Raw genomic sequence first — 19217 nt, 5'->3', positions numbered from 1 at the left:
AGGGTGTCTACAGGACCTGGCCATGCTCCTCCCTGCACTTCCAGTTGTCCCAGTAGCCTTGCTGAATCTAGGACAAAGAACTAAAAATTGTCACAAGGGACTTCAAAGATCAATTCCTCCAAACTGCATTTTACAAATAGGGAACAGAGACCTTACTTAGGAGGCCAAGACGTGCTCACGGTCACACAGCTGGAAATAGCCTCACCTGGCTGTGTCCTGCCTCTCTGCTTCATCCCCCTGCCACCCCACGGCTGGGATCCTACCTGCCAAGCCCTTTGATGCCTGCGGACCCCCTGGCCAGGCACTGCAGTCGGAGTCTTTCAATGGGGTCGGTGGCCGTGGTGAGCTTTTTCTTGGCCTGGATGGCCATCTCTCGATCATGGCGCGCTGTCCCCGCCATCTAGGAGGAGAATTCACAGCACATTAGTGGAGCTCGGTCCTCACCAGCTGCTTCTGGCTGAGTAGGGTGACAGCAGCCTCCCCCAGAAGGAAAACACTCTCTCATCTGCTTCCCGGGAAAAGCCTCAAACCTCCCAGAATTTCCAACTTTTGGCTAGACCAACTATGTGCCCGGCATATTTCTTACGTCTCGAGTCCTGAAGACATCTGATTTCTCCAGCCTGGACAACGATTATAAAAAGCCTTTCCCAGAGACGCTTTCACCTTGTCTAAAACCCTCTTCCCGCCATAAAAAGTCCCACCCTCCCATACTCTCCTCTTGAGCCACCCTTATATGTTTTATTCTTTTATTTAGCATCTACATATTCCCTTTGACTCCACATTTAATATTCTCCTTTCTGGTCCGAACATTAATTTTTATTGTTTCTGTCTGAGAATAATCTGAGATTCTCCACACTGGGCCTTAATAATCCCTACCAGTAACTAGCATGTTTAGATTACCAGGTTAGTGCCCATTAACACCTGGATTCTTAGGCCAGAGAGAGGTAAATAGACTACTCCCTCCTGGACACAACCTCTCTTATGACAAATAGATAAAATATCTTTTTGTTTTTCTACAGTTTGGCTTTTGTGTTTTAAATATTCAGAACGAGGAGAGGGTGGGTGCAGTGAGGCTCCCCACTAGGAGGTCAGGTCCCACATACAGACTCCTGCAGTGGGGCCTGGGCGTTCAGAAGCCGCAGGACAGTGGGAAGTGCTCTGGGCCGGGAGCCTGGAGACTTGGGTTCTAGTCCAGTCTCCAACCCCACTCCCAGCGACGTCTGAGCACATCTCAGGGCCTCTGGTTTCTCCTCCTCTGTCAAATGAAAGGATTGAATTAAAGGATCCAGATTCTTCCCTGCTAAAAAGCAACTAAACCTCCCATGAGCTCACTGACCCAGTAAATGAGGGGGTCTAGAAATGACTCTGCTTAGTGTGAGTTGTGAATGAAGGAAGGAGCAAGCCAGTTGAGGGGCATGCAGACACAGCTTTCAAGTGCAGACAAGGTGGTGTTGGAATGGATCTGCCCTGGGCTCAAGGGGCCCCCAACCTAGGCCACCTGTTGGCACTTCCCCTGAGGGCCACATTAGGAGTGGATTCTTTTCATGGGAGATGCCAACTGCCAGATCCATGCTAAGTCTGTTCCTCTCCAAGACAAGTGGCCGGTTCTCCCTACAAAGATCTCATTGTGTAAGTTTGGAAAGAGGGAAGCTCAGACTGGAAACTGAGACCAGAACAGATAAGTCAGGGACGCGAATGTTCAACTGTCTCATTTCCTACCGCACCTCCTAGGAGCCAGCTCATAGGCTCCCTCCTTCTTGACCTGCAAACTGGTTCCCACTACATGTGGGGATTGGGGTAACTCTTCTCAGTTCTGTCGGACACCAGGGCAAGAAGGGGGCCTTTGTTAGGTCCTGTGGCCACTTCTGTCCACATTAAGAAGAAACTGCTGTGCCCAAAGCTACGCGGATCCCTCCAGCACCCAAGGCTGTGCCTGCCAGCGTTCCAGATGGCCACGCGCCCGTCTTGGAGATGTCCCCCCCTGCACCCGGGGCCTGTACCGAGAGTGGTCAAGCTCACCCAACAATCTCACCCCCAGCCCAAGTCAGCTGCCTCCCTGGCAGCATCAGCTTTCTTAAAACCTGCATTTTCCTATTACTATTTTGTCACCTGACGTCAAACTGACAACTCCTGGAGCTTGATCCCAGCTTCTAGCCCTGATGCCACCCGCACAGAATGCTTCGGCCACAACCAGGGTCCTGTATTTCTGTACAAAAGCACCAGGTCCCTCTCGTGGTCTCCTGCTCCCTGACGCAGCCAGCCTCGCCAGAGGTACGTACCTCCTTGCCCCGACCATACGCTGCCAGTGGCCCCAGCCCCAGCCTCCCAGGGGGCTGCACCTCGCCCTCCCTTCCACCACTGGAGCAGAAAAGGCAGCGATCGATCAGGGCCCTCCTCATTCTTACACCCACGCAGGGTCTGCTCCTTCCTGACCTGATGTCCTTCCTGCCCCTCCCCTCGCTCAGTGCTACCTGCCCAGTGGCTAGCCCCGCCACTCACCCACCTGCCTTTGTCATCCTTCCCTTCCCTCTCTGGTTTGCCACACTGGCCACGGGGGCAGGCGGGGAATAGAGAGACACACAGGCTAAAAACCAGTAAAGGGAGAAAGTGAGAGCAGGCTCCCATGTGTGAGAAACGTCCAGAGAAAGAACCCGTGTAGGGCCCTAGTTACACACCTTCAGGATGACATTAATAACTTCAATCGCTCCACTACATGGTAAGCACATGCCCAGTCCTCACAAAAACCCTGGATGCTGAATGGAAGACAGAAACTCAAACAAATACACGTCCATCATGTTCACAGCAGCATTATTCACAATGGCCAAAAGGCAGGCCCAGCCCAAATGCCCATCCGCAGGCGAACAGATGCTCAGAACGTGCTTCAGCTTGTCCAAGGCCCCCAAGTTCTCAGTGCACTACTTCCATGTGAACCCAGGTTTAGGATCATAGTCACCCTACATTACCATCTACTGTTCCCACCTACTGCCTAGTCCTTTTGTATTAGTGTAAAACTTGACACACGTGAAAAGAATCTACTCATTCACTAACTCAACAGCTATTTGTTTTGGGTAGACAGTGTTGGTCAGAGTCGGCTAGGAGCTATGAACGCACAGTTCTGTCCCTGTTCCTGGGGAGCCCAGATTTCACTAGTGGATGGAGAAGGTGAAGAACACACGGATTATTATGGTACAGTGAGAAAAGTACACTCGATTAGTGCTCGACCAGAGAGCCATGGGAATTGGGGAAGTAGCCTCAACCAGGCCTTGAGGGGTGAGGAGCAATTCAACAGGCCGAGAACAGGACAAAGCCACTCATGAGAGAAGAAGCTTCATGTACAAAGACAAGAGAGTAAAGCCAAACAACAGAATATTACTCAATTATAAAAAGGAATGAGGTACCGACACATGCTACATTGTGAATGAACCTCAAAACCACCAAGCCTGGTGGTTTCACTTAGCCAAGTGAAAGAAGCCAGACACTGAATGTCACATATTGCAACGATTCCATTTATATGAAACAGTCAAATGTGTGGGGACAGAACATGGGACTGGTTGTTGCCAAGGCCTGCAGGGGAGATGGCAATGGGGAGTGACTGCTCAATAGATACAGGAAATTTGGCAGGATGGGGACGGTGCTGAAAATGTTTTGGGGGGATCCCTGGGTGGCTTAGCAGTTTGGCACCTGCCTTTGGGCCCGGGGCATGACCCTGGGGTCCTGGGATCAAGTCCCACTTTAGGCTCCCTGCATGGAGCCTGCTTCTCCCTTGGCCTGTGTCTCTGCCTCTCTCTCATGAATAAATAAATAAAATCTTTAAAAAAAAAAAAAAGAAAAGAAAAATGTTTTGGAACCTGATACAGGTGGTGGTTGCACAACATTAGTAATGTACAACATATTTTTAAATGACTAATTTCATGTTATATAAATTTCATATAAGTTTTTTTTAAAAGCCCCATGGCCAAACTATGGAAGGAGCCTCGGTGTCCATCAAAAGATGAATGGATAAAGAAGATGTGGTTTATGTATACGATGGAATATTCCTCAGCCATTAGAAACGACAAATACCCACCATTTGCTTCAACGTGGATGGGACTGGAGGGTATTACGCTGAGTGAAGTAAGTCAGTCGGAGAAGGACAAACATTATATGGTCTCATTCATTTGGGGAATATAAAAAATAGTGAAAGGGAATAGAGGGGAAGGGAGAAGAAATGGGTAGGAAATATCAGAAAGGGAGATAGAACATGAAGACTCCTAACTCTGGGAAACGAACTAGGGGTGGTAGAAGGGGAGGAGGGCAGGGGGTGGGGGGTGACTGGGGGACGGGTACTGGGGGGGCACTTGACGGGGTGAGCACTGGGTGTTATTCTGTATGTTGGCAAATTGAACACCAATAAAAAATAAATTTATTATTAAAAAAAAGAAAATAGGGATCCCTGGGTGGTGCAGCGGTTTAGCGCCTGCCTTTGGCCCAGGGCGTGATCCTGGAGACCCGGGATCGAATCCCACGTCGGGCTCCCGGGGCATGGAGCCTGCCTATGTCTCTGCCTCTCTCTCTCTCTCTCTTTCTCTCTCCCTCTCTCTGTGACTATCATAAATAAATAATAATTTAAAAAAAAATTAAAAAAAATTAAAAAAAGAAAATAAATAAATAAATAAATAAATAAATAAATAAATAAAAGCCCCACGAGCTGGTTATAGCTATGATTTCTGTTTCAAAGATAAAGCAACTGGGGCCCGGTCCCTGTGGCTCCCAGGAAGCCACACAGCGTTAGGGCAGTGAGACCCTAGGCCTCTAAGGTGGGCGCTGCTGAAACCACTTGCTCCAAAGCCTTGCCTGCCCCCCAGACATGGATGTCCCGACTTTCCAGCAGAGCTGCTTCTACCTCCAGCCTTTGTGAAATGATAGGAAAGACTCCGAGAGCGCGGGGGGGCGGGGGGGGGGCACTCACAGGGCAGCCTCCTGCAGGGTCCAGCCCCAGGGGGACCCTACACCACGCGAGTGGCGACCTCTGGAGTTGACTTCGATATATTCAGGGGGAAGAACAGTCCGTTCTCTCCTGCCAGACCCTTGCCGGCGCACCTGGCCCGCGGGCCTTGGGCATCGGGCACCACTCGGTCCACGAACAGCGAGCGTGTTTCGCGCGCCGTGTCCAGGTCCCGGGGGCTGGGAGGAAGGGTCACGCTGCGACGCAAGCCCTGGAACAGCGTAGGCTCTTACATTTGCTTTAAGCTTAACCACCGAAGCCCGGGGGTTAATTAAGGACCCGAGACAAAGTTCGGGAAGAACTGGGAGGTTTCAGGGCAGGCCGCGATGGGGGAAGGGTGACCAAGGGCGACCGGCTCGCGGTGCACCCCCCACCCCACCCCCGACCCGTGCACGCGGCCGCAGCGCCCCCTGGTGTTGGCATCGCGTCTGCGCAGCTCCCGGGGCCGGGGTCCCGATGACCCCAACCCCCACCCACCACCCCCCCACCACCCCCCACCCCCGCCTCCGCAAAGGTTCACTAAGGACTCAGTTCCGAGCAGGGGAAGCGGGAACCGAAAGCACAGTGCTCTGGAGCAGGTGCGGGAGAGCAACCCACCCCTGAGCCGCCACAAACCAGAAGAGGGGGTGACCGGGCCCCGGAGGGGGGGCTTTCCGGGAAGGCTGGTCAGAGGAGGCGACGTCCAAGCCCGAATCCTGGGGGAGAGAGTCGTTCCCCAGGCTAGGGCGGTGGGGGGCGGACGGGGGAGGCGCACGTGCGGCTCCCAAGTGCTGAGGCCCAGGTGAAAGAAAAAGTGGCACGGGTGCAGAAATGCAAGTATGGGGGGGGGGGGTGATCGCAGAAGGGTGAGACCAAGCGTTGTGGGGTAAGGAGGGAATATGGAAAGGGGATTTGGAGATTTGGAGAGAGAGGACACTGGGCAGGTAAGCAGGTGCCGCCGGGTCACCGGGAGCCTGGGACACCTGCCGGGCAGTTTGGATCCTGAACTGAGAGCAACAGGAGACCTCCGGGGGCTGCAATGAGGCCGTGAGGTTGCCGCGGAGCCCTAGGGGTCGGTGTGGACCACGGATGGGCAGGTGGCACAGGCTGGGGACAGCCGGGGGACAGGTCACGCTGACTGCACGGAGCTGTCGGCGGCGGGGACAGAGAAAGGAAAAGAGATGGGAGATGGAGGGAAGGCGAAGGTGCAGCGTGGAGGAGAGGGCGGGCTCGCCGCCAGCGCCTGTCCTGGGGCCGCTCACTCCCCCCCCCCCCGCCCCCCGCGCACTCCGGGTGCGCATCAGCTCCGTTAACGCTCCTGGAGCCCCGAAAGGGAGAGAACTGGCCAGACGCAGAAAAGTATCCTACGTGTGTGTGTATCTAGGAGTCTGTAATGGTGCATCACACCTAAGAACCCAACCTCCACCCCTTGGTACTCTCCGCTTGCTTAAATTCTGGCTTTTTAAGTGGGCTTTTCAGGGGCACCTGGCTGGCTCAGTCGGGGAGCACGCAACTCTTAATCTCAGGGTCGTGAGTTCCGGCCCCACGTGGGCATGGAGCCTACTTAAAGTTTTAAAGAATTTTTTTAAAAGTTCATTTAACAAGGCAGGAAACCACAAATGTTGGAGAGGATGCGGAGAAAAGGGAACCCTCTTACACTGTTGGTGGGAATGTGAACTGGTGCAGCCACTCTGGAAAACTGTGTGGAGGTTCCTCAAACAGTTAAAAATAGACCTGCCCTACGACCCAGCGATTGCACTGTTGGGGATTTACCCCAAAGATACAAATGCAATGAAACGCCGGGACCCCTGCACCCCGATGTTTATAGCAGCAATGGCCACGATAGCCAAACTGTGGAAGGAGCCTCGGTGTCCAACGAAAGAGGAATGGATAAAGAAGATGTGGTTTATGTATACAATGGAATATTACTCAGCTATTAGAAATGACAAATACCCACCATTTGCTTCAACGTGGATGGAACTGGAGGGTATTATGCTGAGTGAAGTAAGTCAGTCGGAGAAGGACAAACATTATATGTTCTCATTCATTTGGGGAATATAAATAATAGTGAAAGGGAAGGGAGAAGAAATGGGTAGGAAATATGAGAAAGGGAGACAACATGAGAGATTCCTAACTCTGGGAAACGAACTAGGGATGGTGGAGGTGGAGGAGGGCGGGGGTGGGGGTGACTGGGTGACGGGCACTGAGGGGGACACTTGACGGGATGAGCACTGGGTGTTATTCTGTATGTTGGCAAATTGAACACCAATAAAAAATAAATTTATTATTAAAAAAAAGAAGTTCATAAAAAAAAAAAAAAGCCGGATCCAGCTTACGGCCACCCCCACCCCTACCCCACCCCCAGCGGCCCGGGGCTCGTTCACCCAGCGAGAGCGTGCAGAGACCTGGAGATGCGGGGCCCAGGCCAGGGCCGCCAGCCACAAAGCCAAAGGGGACCTCGCAGCAAAGGTCACCAGGTCTCCGCACAGGGGCGCTCGCTAGGCCCCCTCGCTGCGGCTGTCGTGGGGCACAGGTGCCTGCCGCCGCCGGGGCGCTCGGCTGGGGCTTCAACAGAATCAGCGCGGGATGCGCTACGGAAAGGCCAAGCTGCGGGGCCGTCTGCCTCTCCCTGAGCCTCAGTGGAAGTCTTGTTTGCCGAGTTCAGGGACAGACTGAAACCGAGCCCTTTGGGGGGGGGGGGGGGGGGGGCGCTCAACCCCAGGCTGTGGTCTCTGGTGCCCTCTCGCGGCAATGGGCTGATTCGGGCTCTGACTGTCTCTCCTGGGTCTACACCCCACCATCCGCACACAGGGCTGGATCTTAGACACAGGTGCGCAGAGAGCCCCAGGAATCCTGTACCCAGGCATCCATAAAGACCAAGCCCCGAGAGCTTCCACAACCTCTTCGATGCAAGATCCAAAGGAAACGTCTCCCTCCAGCCTCGGAAGAACCCTCGCTCTCTGTTCTCTGCGACACTACCCTTCTGGTTTGCCTCTTTTGGAAAAAGGATGGTTGCATGAAGACGCACAGGGAGCAGAAGCAGGTTTAGTCAGGTCGGACTAAACTGTAGAGAAGGGGGGGGTTAGCCTCTAGGAGTTGGTAGGGACAGAATCTGGGAAACGGGGGGCAGGGCTCTGCAAGCGTGGCAGGGGGAGCAGAGGCGGGGAGGGCGGTGTGCAGGGAGGAGGCAGGGCAGGGAGGTGCTCCAGGATGCCTGCACCTGGTTAGGCCCCCACGATCCTCCTCTGCGCCCCGCTGCGGGGGGCGCTGCGCCAGGGGGACAGGGTGCACCCGGGGGAAACGGGCCTACGGAGCCCATCACCCAGGCACGGCCCTCTGAGAACAGCAACCGCCCCAGGGATGCCCAAGCTTCCCAAAGACCTTCCTGCCTCCTGAGGCATCAAGCCTGGTTTCCCCACAGGCAGGCAGTGAGGTTTGTCTTTAAAATATTTTCAGGGGACACCTGGGTGGCTCAGCGGTTGAGCGTCTGCCTTTGGCTGAGGCCATGATCCTGGGGTCCCAGGATCAAGGCCTGCATCAGGGTTCCTGCAAGGAGCCTCTTCTCCCTCTGCCTGCATCTCTGCCTTTCTGTGTGTGTGTCTCTCATGAATAAATAAATAAAATCTTAAAAAAAAAAAAAAACATTTTCAGGCATTTCTGTAACTGTTAAGTTACCTGTGTCATTATATTAACCATTTCAATAGCAAGGGACCCAAAGTGGCTACAATAGCTCCGTGGGGTTTTAAACATTCTTCCATTTAAAGGAAAGAGTAAGGCAATGTCACCAGTAGGTAGCTGCTGCTGAAACTGGAGCGCTTCAGGCTCGTTCTCAGGAGGTGGGAGACAAGCTTGCCTTCTCTCAAGCTCACAGCCAGGCCAAACCTTCCCCCTCCACTAGCTCAGGCTTGACCCTGCGCCTAATGGCCACCCCCATGGGGATGGGGGACATGCAGTGGTTTTTATCCTGTCTCTACTTGGGAACCAGATGTAAGACTCAAATTTCAATTTAGACTCCGTGCACCTCTTAACACCTGAAATGGGGTGAGACATACCATAGGTCGTGTTTGAAGGCAATGGTTGGGAAACATTAAACCACTCTACTGACTCCAGTCCATTCGATAAACTAGTTCCTGCTAGGCAGTAGATGACAAAAGCCTGTAGCTCCTCAAGAATTTCCCTTAGAAAATGCTCCTCTGGAATAAATTAGATCCCAGGGCTCAGAGCAACCTAGCAGGTGGCTAGGAGGTGCCCCCTCTGAGGCTGAAATGAAAGACTCAGATGGTTTAAGGAAAGATATGGTTTCTGCAGTAGAATCCTGGGAACCGCCTCCCCCGGGATAACCACAGGTGTAGGGCAGCGTCGTCGACATCCTGAGAGATCCTTCACTGAACCCACCTGAGCTCAGTTCAACGAAACAGACCCTTAGCATCTCTAGCTACTAGGATGGGGCAGTGCTAACTCTTCGGGCGATATTACAGAGCTGTGGCTCCAGCCAGGTATGATTTCACCCACGCTGCCCTCCCTCTCTGTCCCCAGGGGATATTTGACAATGCTTGGAGACATTTTTGGTTGTCACAACAGGGGTGTGGGGTACTACTGGCATCTCGTGAGCAGAGGCCAGAGATGCTGCTAAGCATCCTCCAGGGCACGGGACAGCCCCCACAACCACAGAACCCCCCAGTCCAGAATGCCAGTAGTCCCGAGGTTGAGCAGCTCTGCCGGAGAGAAAGAACTGGGAGCATCCGGGCAATGAGAGCACCAGAGGTGTTGGAAAATAAAGGTGCCCGTGCCCCATCCCAAACACAGTAAGAGAATCTCTAGGTGTGAGTGCTGGGATCTGCATTTTAATGTTTACAGAGGGTTTTGTGGTTTTGTTTTCATTTTAAGTAGGCCCCACACCCAGCACAGAGTCCAACATGGGCTCAAACTCATGACCCTGAGATCAAGACTGAGCTGAGATCAAGAGTCAGGACACTTAGCTGACTGAGCCCCCCAGGCGCCCTTCAGAGGGTTTTAATGTGCACCCAAGTTTGAGAATATAAGCTACCAGGTCCCTCTAGTGGCAGGAGTGAGACCTTGAGGGGAAGGGCTGGAGGAAAGACTGTTAACAGTGAAGAGAAGTAGCTAAAATTAACAAGACAGGAAACAAATGTTGGTGAGGATGTGGAGAAAGGGGACCCCTCTTGCACTGTTGCTGGGAAGGCAAGCTGGGGCAGCCACCCTGGAAAACTGTGTGGAGTTTCCTCAAAAAGTTAAAAATAGAGCTACCCTACGACCCAGCAATTGTACTCGTGGGCATTTACCCCAAAGATGCAAATGTAGTGAAGTGAAGGGGCACCTGCACCCCAATGTTCATTGAAGCAATGTCCGCAATAGCCAAACTATGGAAGGAGCCACGATGCCATTTGACAGATGAATGGATGAAGAAGATGTGGTCTATATACACGATGGAATATTACGCAGCCATCAGAAAAGACAGATATCCACCAGTTTGCCTCGATATGGATGGAACTGGAGGGTATTATGCTGAGTGAAATAAGTCAATCGGAGAAGGACAAACATCATATGGTTTCACTCATACGGGGAATATAAAAAATAGTGAAAGGGACTATAGGGAAAGGAGGGAAAATGAGTGGGAAAAATTAGAGAGGGGGACAGACCATGAGAGACTCTTAACTCTGGGAAACAAAGGGTTGAGGAAGGGGAGGTGGGCGGAGGGATAAAGTCACTGGGTGACAGGCACTGAGGGGGGCACATGATGGGATGAGCACTGGGTGTTATGCTATATGTTGGCAAACTGAATTTAAATAAAAACAAATGTTAAATTGAAAAAAAGAGAGAGAAGTGGTAGTAACCTCAGTGATAACCACTCCGGGGACCACAATCTGGGCTCAATGCTTTAAACATATGAGCACTTGGCCTCAGGTGGTGGGGCCTGTCAAATCTTGCTCCCTAGCCCGGACGTCGGCACACACCCAGAGAACCTGGGTCACTGGCCTGAGCAAGTGCCACGAGGCAGTGGCAAAGTCTGCCGCCGACACCTGAGTGGGTTCTACCTAGGGCCCCCCTGCTCAGCAGTGGCCCCCTGGTGCTCCTACACTGCTTCGGGGGAGGCAGAGAAGGTCCATGAAATGAGAGTGAACAAAACTTCAAGGAAGAGACTGCCTCGGAGGGTCGGAAGGCTTTCACTGCAGAGGAGGGAAGGGGACAGGAGCGCAGAGCAAAGCCAGGCCCCACCCGGGTCCTAAATGTGACCCCTCTCCCTCTCGCCTCAGGGCCCTTGCTCGGCTAGTAGGAGGATTTGCAAGCTCTTGATTTTCTCTTGTTTTGTTTTTTTTCTGAAATCTGAACTCAAAGCTACTGCCCTGATTATCTTCCATTAGATTTACTCTTTTTTTGTTTGTTTAATAATAAATTTATTTTTTATTGGTGTTCAATTTGCCAACATACAGAATAACACCCAGTGCTCACCCCGTCAAGTGCCCTCCTCAGTGCCCGCCACCCAGTCACCCCCACCCCCCGCCCTCCTCCCCTTCCACCACCCCTAGTTCGTTTTTCCCACAAATTATTTTTAAAAATATTCCACGACATATGAATACATGAAACAGCTGAGTTTTGTCTGGATCGCCAGGTTCTGCGTAGATGTGAAGTATGACGGCGTGCCATCTATAGCGACGTGAGCACACCAGAATTCAGATGTCACCGAAGTCTGGTTCTCTCGATGCCGAAATACATTTTCTCAAGATGCTTAAAATTCATGCTTTAGCTGTTGTCGACCGGCAAATTTCTCTAGAGAGCCCACGTCTGCTAAATCATAGTCCTTTATTTTTTTTTCTGCTGATCCTTGAGATGTGATTCATGTTCTCATGTTAATGTTTATGATATGGCATGATTTGAGAATAATTTTTATTATAAAATAATAATAATTTTATATTATTATTTTTATAAGTTTATAATTATATAAATAATTTTATAAATAATAAATTATATAAATAATTTTATAATTTTTTATAATAAAAATTATTTTATAAATACCAGTGTTGTAAACTGTCTATTTCATACACCTGCTTGAAATTTCATTTTATTAATTCAGCCAGGGTTGGGATTCAGGCTTAGTAAGGTAGGGTGCAATGTTTAAGGAGCCCCTCCATCTCAGGATTGTGCAAACCCCAAGCCTAAGTGTGAGTGCCTCCTTAAATATTTGCCCTGGGTGCCTACTTTGCCTCACCCTAGTTCTGGTCTTGAAGTCAACGTATGTACATTTATTGACCACCTATTATGTGCCACACGACAGTAGTGAATGAGACAACCAAAGTCCCTTCCAGGAGTTTCCATTCCTCAGGGTGGTTCTGACTTTGTTGAATTCGAACTACAGATGATTTTCCAGACATTGCAACTGGCTTATTCTAAGATCATTCCAATCTTCTTTCTCTGCCACATTCCACCTTCAGTTGGGTGGCCCTGTGAATGAGTTCTGGCCAGAGACTCAACTGAACATACTGAGGACTCTAAGAGAGCCCCTCCGTCTTGTTTGCCTCTTCCTGCCTTGAACAAGAATACAATGTCTGGAGATATGGCAACCTTTGTAGTCATGAGGAAAAAGAGAACCACAGAGATACCAACTTACAGCCTAAGATCACTGTGCTGCGGAACCGACTCAGCAACTGACTCCACACTCTTGTCAAGAGAGGAACCTAAGCCCTGGTTTGCTTAATGCACAGTCGGTCAGGTTCTCTACTACGGCCAAAAGTATTTCTAACTGATACAATGGGCAAAAGTTTATCCACACCGGGCTTGGGATGACCTTTACCTGGGTAAGTAACCAGCAATCCTGTGTGAGGAGAGACTTGGCTGCCCCTCAGAAGCGGAAGGGGGGATAAACCAACTCCATTATGACCTGTTCTCTCAGTAATATTTTATCAGCATTTAGCAACCTCTGCAGCATTTTTGGCTACGAAGAGAGTGAGAACCACTGTTTAGTCTGATATCCGAGGGCCTATGTAACTAACACAATGGGATACCAGGTTTACAGGATACAGAGGTCCCTGGGTTACAAGATCCTTATAATGAGCGTCCCCCTGAGAATCTCTGCAGGCAGGAGCTGTCGTAATAACACTCTCCTTGCTGTCTCCCCCATCTTGCTCTGCCTTGAGTCCCTGGGGTTTTTACCAAGAAATTGCTTGCAATCTATTCTGGTCAGGGAGCCTGCTACATGAAAGCTCTTAAAGAAGCAGAGTAAGAAAAGATCTAAGCTGCACAAAAGTAAGCAAAGATTTGTCTCAATTTGTGTACAAAATGCAAAAAAGAATTTAAAAAAAGAAAACTTTTGTTCCAAACTCCCTGGTTTCAGCGACTGTGCTCTTAGAACCAACCAGGCAATGTTCCAATATCCCATTTTTCAGGTGCCATGAGACCTTGGCCTCAGTGATTTCAAACCCACCGTGAAGACAAACCCCAACTTTTTATTTTCCACTACTTTCAGATGGGAATGAAGGTCTGACTACCATTTCTATTTTTGCAACATTCGTGGCCAAAAGCACTCACTTAGTAACTATTTTAGGTCACTTAAAATGCTTCCTTTGGAGTCATTGGTATGTTTAATGTTTATTTTATGGCCACTTAGAAATCCAGCCAATTATTTGCATCTTGAAGGCTCTTAACTGATACTTCCAGAAAACCAAGAAGTGTTTATGGGTAGAAATCCAATGTCACAGGGACAGCATCGGACAGGAATTGTATCCGGCTACTCTTAATAGAAATAGATCATTGTCTCTGAAAAGATAGAGGTTTATTTTCCTCTCATGTAAAAGAAGTCGGGAGGCATTTCAAAGAGTTTATGTCCCGGGATCCCTGGGTGGCGCAGCGGTTTGGCGCCTGCCTTTGGCCCAGGGCGCGATCCGGGATCGAATCCCACGTCGGGCTCCCGGTGCATGGAGCTTGCTTCTCCCTCTGCCTATGTCTCTGCCTTTCTCTCTCTCACTGTGTGCCTATCATGAATAGAGTTTATGTCCCAAGAAACTACTATCTCTCTACCTCACCATTGTTTTTATCTTCAGAGTTGCCTGAAGTTACAAAAGAACCATAGCTGTTCCCACCTTTACACCCACACCTCAGGCAACAGACAAGAGCAAGGGCAAGAAGAGTACTTGGTAGCTCAGTCCTCCCTCCATGATAGCTCCCCAGGACTCCACCCAACTCCTCCCACTGAAATGTCATTGGCCAGTCCTGCAAAGGAGGGTGGTGCTATGGTCTGAATGTTTATGCTCCTCCAAAATCTATAGGTTGAAATCTAACTCCCACAGTATTAGGAGGTGGGGCCTTTGGGAGGTACTCAAATCAGGAGGGTAGAGCCTTCAGGAATGTGATTAGTGCCTTCTGAAGGAAGCTCCTCGAGATCCCTTTCCCCTTCTAGCACCCAAGGAGAGCGCAAAGGTGCTGGTTCTGTGCCAGGGAGGGGGCCCAGATCTTGGTGTCTTGATCTTGGATTCCTAGTCTGCAGAATTATGAGAAATAAACTTGTTTTATAAGCTACCCAGTCTGTGGTATTTTGCTATAGCAACCCAAACACATCAAGAGAGCTGAGAAAGCTAATTTTGGGGCTGGGTTCTTTGCCATCCTTCAGGTTGTGTTTATAAAGAAGAAGAAACTGGCAATTGAGTGAGCAACTGGCAGTTTCTGCCACTGTTGGCAGAAGAAAGGGAGTCCTTCTAGAAAGTAAGTGTGTGAGCACATCCAGATCAGTTTACTCCAGGACATTCGTGTGAAGCAACCAGATCACCCCGATGAAGGAGACTGATGTGAATCCTGGAATCAGAAGTTAGCGCATTGATGATTTCTGAGCTCTCAACCTCCGTTCCTCCAAAGAAAATAAGATCCACCTTTCCCTGGGCAGTTATCAAGAAGACCCTGAGTTTAGGCCAGCATAACCTAAAATGATTTAGATCTGGGGACTTCAAATCACAGCCCACGGGCCAAATTTGCCCCCTTGACCTAGTTTTGTAAATAAACTTTTATTGGAAAACAGCCACACACATTCGTTTATGGATTATCTGTGGCTGGTTTCATGCTACAACATCGAAGTTTGATAGTTGCCATGGAGACCTCTGGCCCACAAAGCCTGAAATATTAGTATGACACTGGTTACATTCCTCTTTCAATCTTTTCAACCCTATGCCACTCTGCTCCACACCTTGTCTTAAAAATCACAGCTCCTCTTTTTAGTTCATGGATCTGCAATGGTCCCTCCTTCCTAGACTGCCTCTAGCTATCTCCCTTCAAAGCCCAAGACCTGAAGGAGCCTCTCATTTCTCCACTTTCTCACGTTCCATTCATCCTTCAGTCTACTGCAGTCTGGTCTCCACTGTCCCTCCACCAAGCATTCTCTCAGGAGCCACTGCCAACCTGATGGCCAACTTCAACAGTCATGTCTAGTTTCTTTCTTTTTTTTTAAATAAATTTATTTTTTATTGGTGTTCAATTTGCCAACATACAGAATAACACCCAGTGCTCATCCCGTCAAGTGCCCCCCTCAGTGCCCGCCACCCATTCACCCCCACCCCCCGCCCTCCTCCCCTTCCACCACCCCTAGTTCATTTCCCAGAGTTAGGAGTCTTTACGTTCTGTCTCCCTTTCTGATATTTCCCACCCATTTCTTCTCCCTTCCCTTATATTCCCTTTCACTATTATTTATATTCCCCAAATGAATGAGAACATATAATGTTTGTCCTTCTCCGATTGACTTACTTCACTCAGCATAATACCCTCCAGTCCCATCCACGTTGAAGCAAATGGTGGGTATTTGTCGTTTCTAATGGCTGAGGAATATTCCATTGTATACATAAACCACATCTTCTTTATCCATTCATCTTTCGATGGACACCGAGGCTCCCTCCACAGTTTGGCTATTGTGGACACTGCTGCTAGAAACATCGGGGTGCAGGTGTCCCGGCGTTTCATTGCATCTGTATCTTTGGGGTAAATCCCCAGCAGTGCAATTGCTGGGTCGTAGGGCAGGTCTATTTTTAACTCTTTGAGGAACCTCCACACAGTTTTCCAGAGTGGCTGCACCAGTTCACATTCCCACCCACAGTGTAAGAGGGTTCCCTTTTCTCCACATCCTCTCCAACATTTGTGGTTTCCTGCCTTGTTAATTTTCCCCATTCTCACATGTCTAGTTTCTATTTCACTTTGCCCAGCAGTTGACTCTATTGATCATTCTGCCTTAAAACTTTTCTCTCAATGTCTATGAATCTTACTTTCCTCTGACTCCCTTCCTCTCAAGTCTGACCTATTTTGCCCCTCCCTTGTCTTCCGCCTCCTTTTTAAAATGCTACTGTTTCTTGGGATTTGGTTTATTTATCCTCATCACGCTCTCATGCCATCTCGTGGCCATTTTAGCCACATCCACTGACGGAATGCTGGCTCCCAAATCTTTATTTCAACTCATGCATTGTGCTAGCTTCAGAGTCAGATTTCAAACTTCCCACAAAACATGTGCACTTCAATGACCTACAGACGTCTCGGGATTAATGTTCCAGAGCCAAGTTCATTATCTTTTCCTCCTGTTCCTTGCCTCAGGAAATGACATCACCATCTCCCCAGGTCATTCACTGAACATTACCCTAGACTCCTTCTCACCCTCTACATGAATCAGCAGCCAAGTCCTGTAGAATTTCACCATCCTGACATCCCTTGCCTCTCTGTTCTCTCCCTCCCCTCCATTGCCATGGATACAACCTTAGTCCAGGACCTGGTCACCTCTCATTTCCACTATTGAAATTTCCTCTTAATTATTTCCTTTTCACTAGTCTTCCCCCTCCTTCCATCCTTCCTCCAGATGATTGTCAAAGCAATCTTTACAAAATGGAAATCTGAACTTCACATTCTCATCAAAAACCCTTTGGTGTGCAGGTAAAGAGCAAACATCTTAGCATTTAAGGTACACATTGGCCCTACCTTTCTCTCCAGCCTTATTTCTTGCAATTCTCTACCCCTTTAAAATCTATTCTGCATTTATAAGGACTCACATTCCCCAAACACACTATGGTATCCTGTCCCCGTGCCTCTGTACACACAGCTCCGCATTAAGGAACACCCTCCCTCGCTTGCTGGCCTGCAGAAGTCCTATTCTTCCCTGTACAGTCACTACGGTGACGCCTCACATAACCATTCTCACCAGAGTGAAGCAGCTCGCATCTTTGCATAATCTGTGCAAAAGCCAGTGTCCACGTTGAACCATGCTGTAACTCCTCGCTTTCAGAACTGCCTCTCCCAGACTGTAAGGTTCTTAAGGGCAAAGCTTGTAAACTTTGGGTGTCTATCATCAGCACTTAGCTCGATGCTACTAGATTACTATTGGAATTGACCAATGCTATTACTATTAGATCACTGCTATTTGAATGTAAATAGAAATGAATATCCACAATTTAAATCTCAATATTTAAGATGCACAATTATGAAATAAAGACATTTCTATCATAAGATGATTTTGGTTAAAAAAAAAAAGAGCTTTAAAAACAGGAAAAAAATTCATCTACTTAGTATGATTTAACTACACCCCAGACTGAAGGGAAGATAAACAGTATTGCTATTTACCAAAGCCCATCTCAATTTTGTGATCAATCAAATCGACTCTACAATTTTTGGCAAGCTGTGCCCAGCCCACTTTATTTTTTTTTTAAGATTTTATTTATTTATTTATTCATGAAAGATACAGAGAGAGAGAGAGAGAGAGGCAGAGACACAGGCAGAGGGAGAAGCAGGCTCCATGCAGGGAGCCCGATATGGGACTTGATCCCGGGTCCCCAGGATCAGGCCCTGCGCTGAAGGTGGCCCTAAACCACTGAGCCACCCAGGCTGCCCCCCCCTCCCCCAACCCACATTAATAAGAATTCTGTTTCTTATCTAAGTGGTCAGTTCAGCAGAGTAAGGCAGAAATAGCACATTTTTAAATGTCAGAAAAACCAACATCTGAATCAAAGCTCAGTCTCTTAATTGCATTATGACTTGGAGATATTTAATCTTCTCGAAGCTCAGCATTTTCAATGGTTATGCAGGCTAATTGAAGCAATTCACCCAAACTCTTCACACTTTGATACCGCATACATTGCCACTGCTCAGTGGTGTTTATTTCCTTCCCCTTTACAGAATAAAGGTGATTTTTGTGCCTTTTTATCTGAGCCCCTCTTCACAAAGATGACAAAAGCCTCCCCAGAACCACTCTATTTTCTCCCTAGACTGACAACCAAGAACTCTCATCAACTGTTGGTTTTCTCTTTCAAAAGTAATATCTTTCATTTTCTCTTTCTCTCTCTCCACCGCCCCATCATTTAGCTAAAACTAAATAAAGTGATCAAGTCAACATAATAGATGAAAAACATCGATTTACCTTAAATGTTAACCTGCTGCCACCAGTTGATGGGAACTGAAACTATCTCCCAAAGCGTGCCTGGAAGGGCTCAGCCCCTAGCATCCCTCCCCCAGGTCTCCTTCCCCTCACCTTCCCCCCAGGATCTTGTTGGCAGGCAGCCCTCTTGACGCTGATTGCCCAGTGTAGAATCACTGAAGCAGAGTCACAGCCTGATTGGCTCAGTTCACTATCAATCCCTAACCTGGCCCAGCCTTTTCTCAAGTTTACACTTTTGTTGCCTAGGACCTGTGGTAGCTGTGAAAGCCCGAGCGGCTTGCCTGAGAGGGAAGGCAGCAGGAAATGTAGCTGGCAATTGTTTGGTTTCCAGGACGGCATCAAAACTTGCCTCATAAGTTGTATGAAATAACGTTCAGCAAATTGTCTTACTCTACAAGACATAGCCTTCCTGCCCTTCTGTCATCTCCAGAGGACATCCTGCTAGGGTGTCTCATTATCTGTCAGGTGAGACTTAAAACCTCAACACACAGGAGATGCTAGGTGTAATTCTAGGTGATTCAAAGCCCTCTCTCCTTCTCTGCATGCTCACACGGACAGGATGTCATTCCCTACTGTTTCCACCCTTGGTGTCATCTTTTCTCCTTTCTTCTCCTCTTCTCACTTCCCTTTTTACACTTGTTCCTTAGCAATGAGTTTGCCAGATTAGAAGCAGTCTAATGCCCTGTTTAGAAAACAGTACCTAACTCATGCTCTCCTTCATTCTTGTACCCATGACATCCACCCTACCTCATTTCCACCCCTTCTCTCACTTCCATCATGGAGTAGTCCAAAGAAATTAGGACTCTAATGATGAAGACCGGAGTTCCATGTTCTATTCTGCATCGTTCA

The 19217-nt window shown here is 49.0% G+C and overlaps 1 protein-coding gene across 3 annotated transcripts in view; it reads right to left on the bottom strand.

The window, feature by feature from the left end:
• Nucleotides 1-18462, bottom strand: part of CAPSL (calcyphosine like) — a 34785-nt gene extending 16323 nt beyond the window's left edge. For 2 of the 3 annotated variants that reach the window (XM_072824903.1, XM_072824905.1), the window contains exons 1-2: nt 18351-18462; nt 264-400 (exon numbers count right to left, since the gene is read on the bottom strand). In XM_072824903.1, coding sequence (XP_072681004.1) covers nt 264-400 — 137 coding nt within the window. In that variant the 5' untranslated portion in view covers nt 18351-18462. Of the gene's footprint in view, nt 1-263; nt 401-4948; nt 5282-18350 lie in introns of those variants that run through there. The other variant, XM_072824904.1, reaches the window with a different exon arrangement.
• Between the last annotated feature and the right edge of the window lie 755 nt (nt 18463-19217).

The sequence above is a fragment of the Canis lupus genome, chromosome 4 (assembly GCF_048164855.1).
Source record: "Canis lupus baileyi chromosome 4, mCanLup2.hap1, whole genome shotgun sequence".
Taxonomy (NCBI): Eukaryota; Metazoa; Chordata; class Mammalia; order Carnivora; family Canidae; genus Canis; species Canis lupus.
Note: the sequence above shows the minus strand (reverse complement) of the source record. Positions and strands in the feature narration are given on the sequence as shown.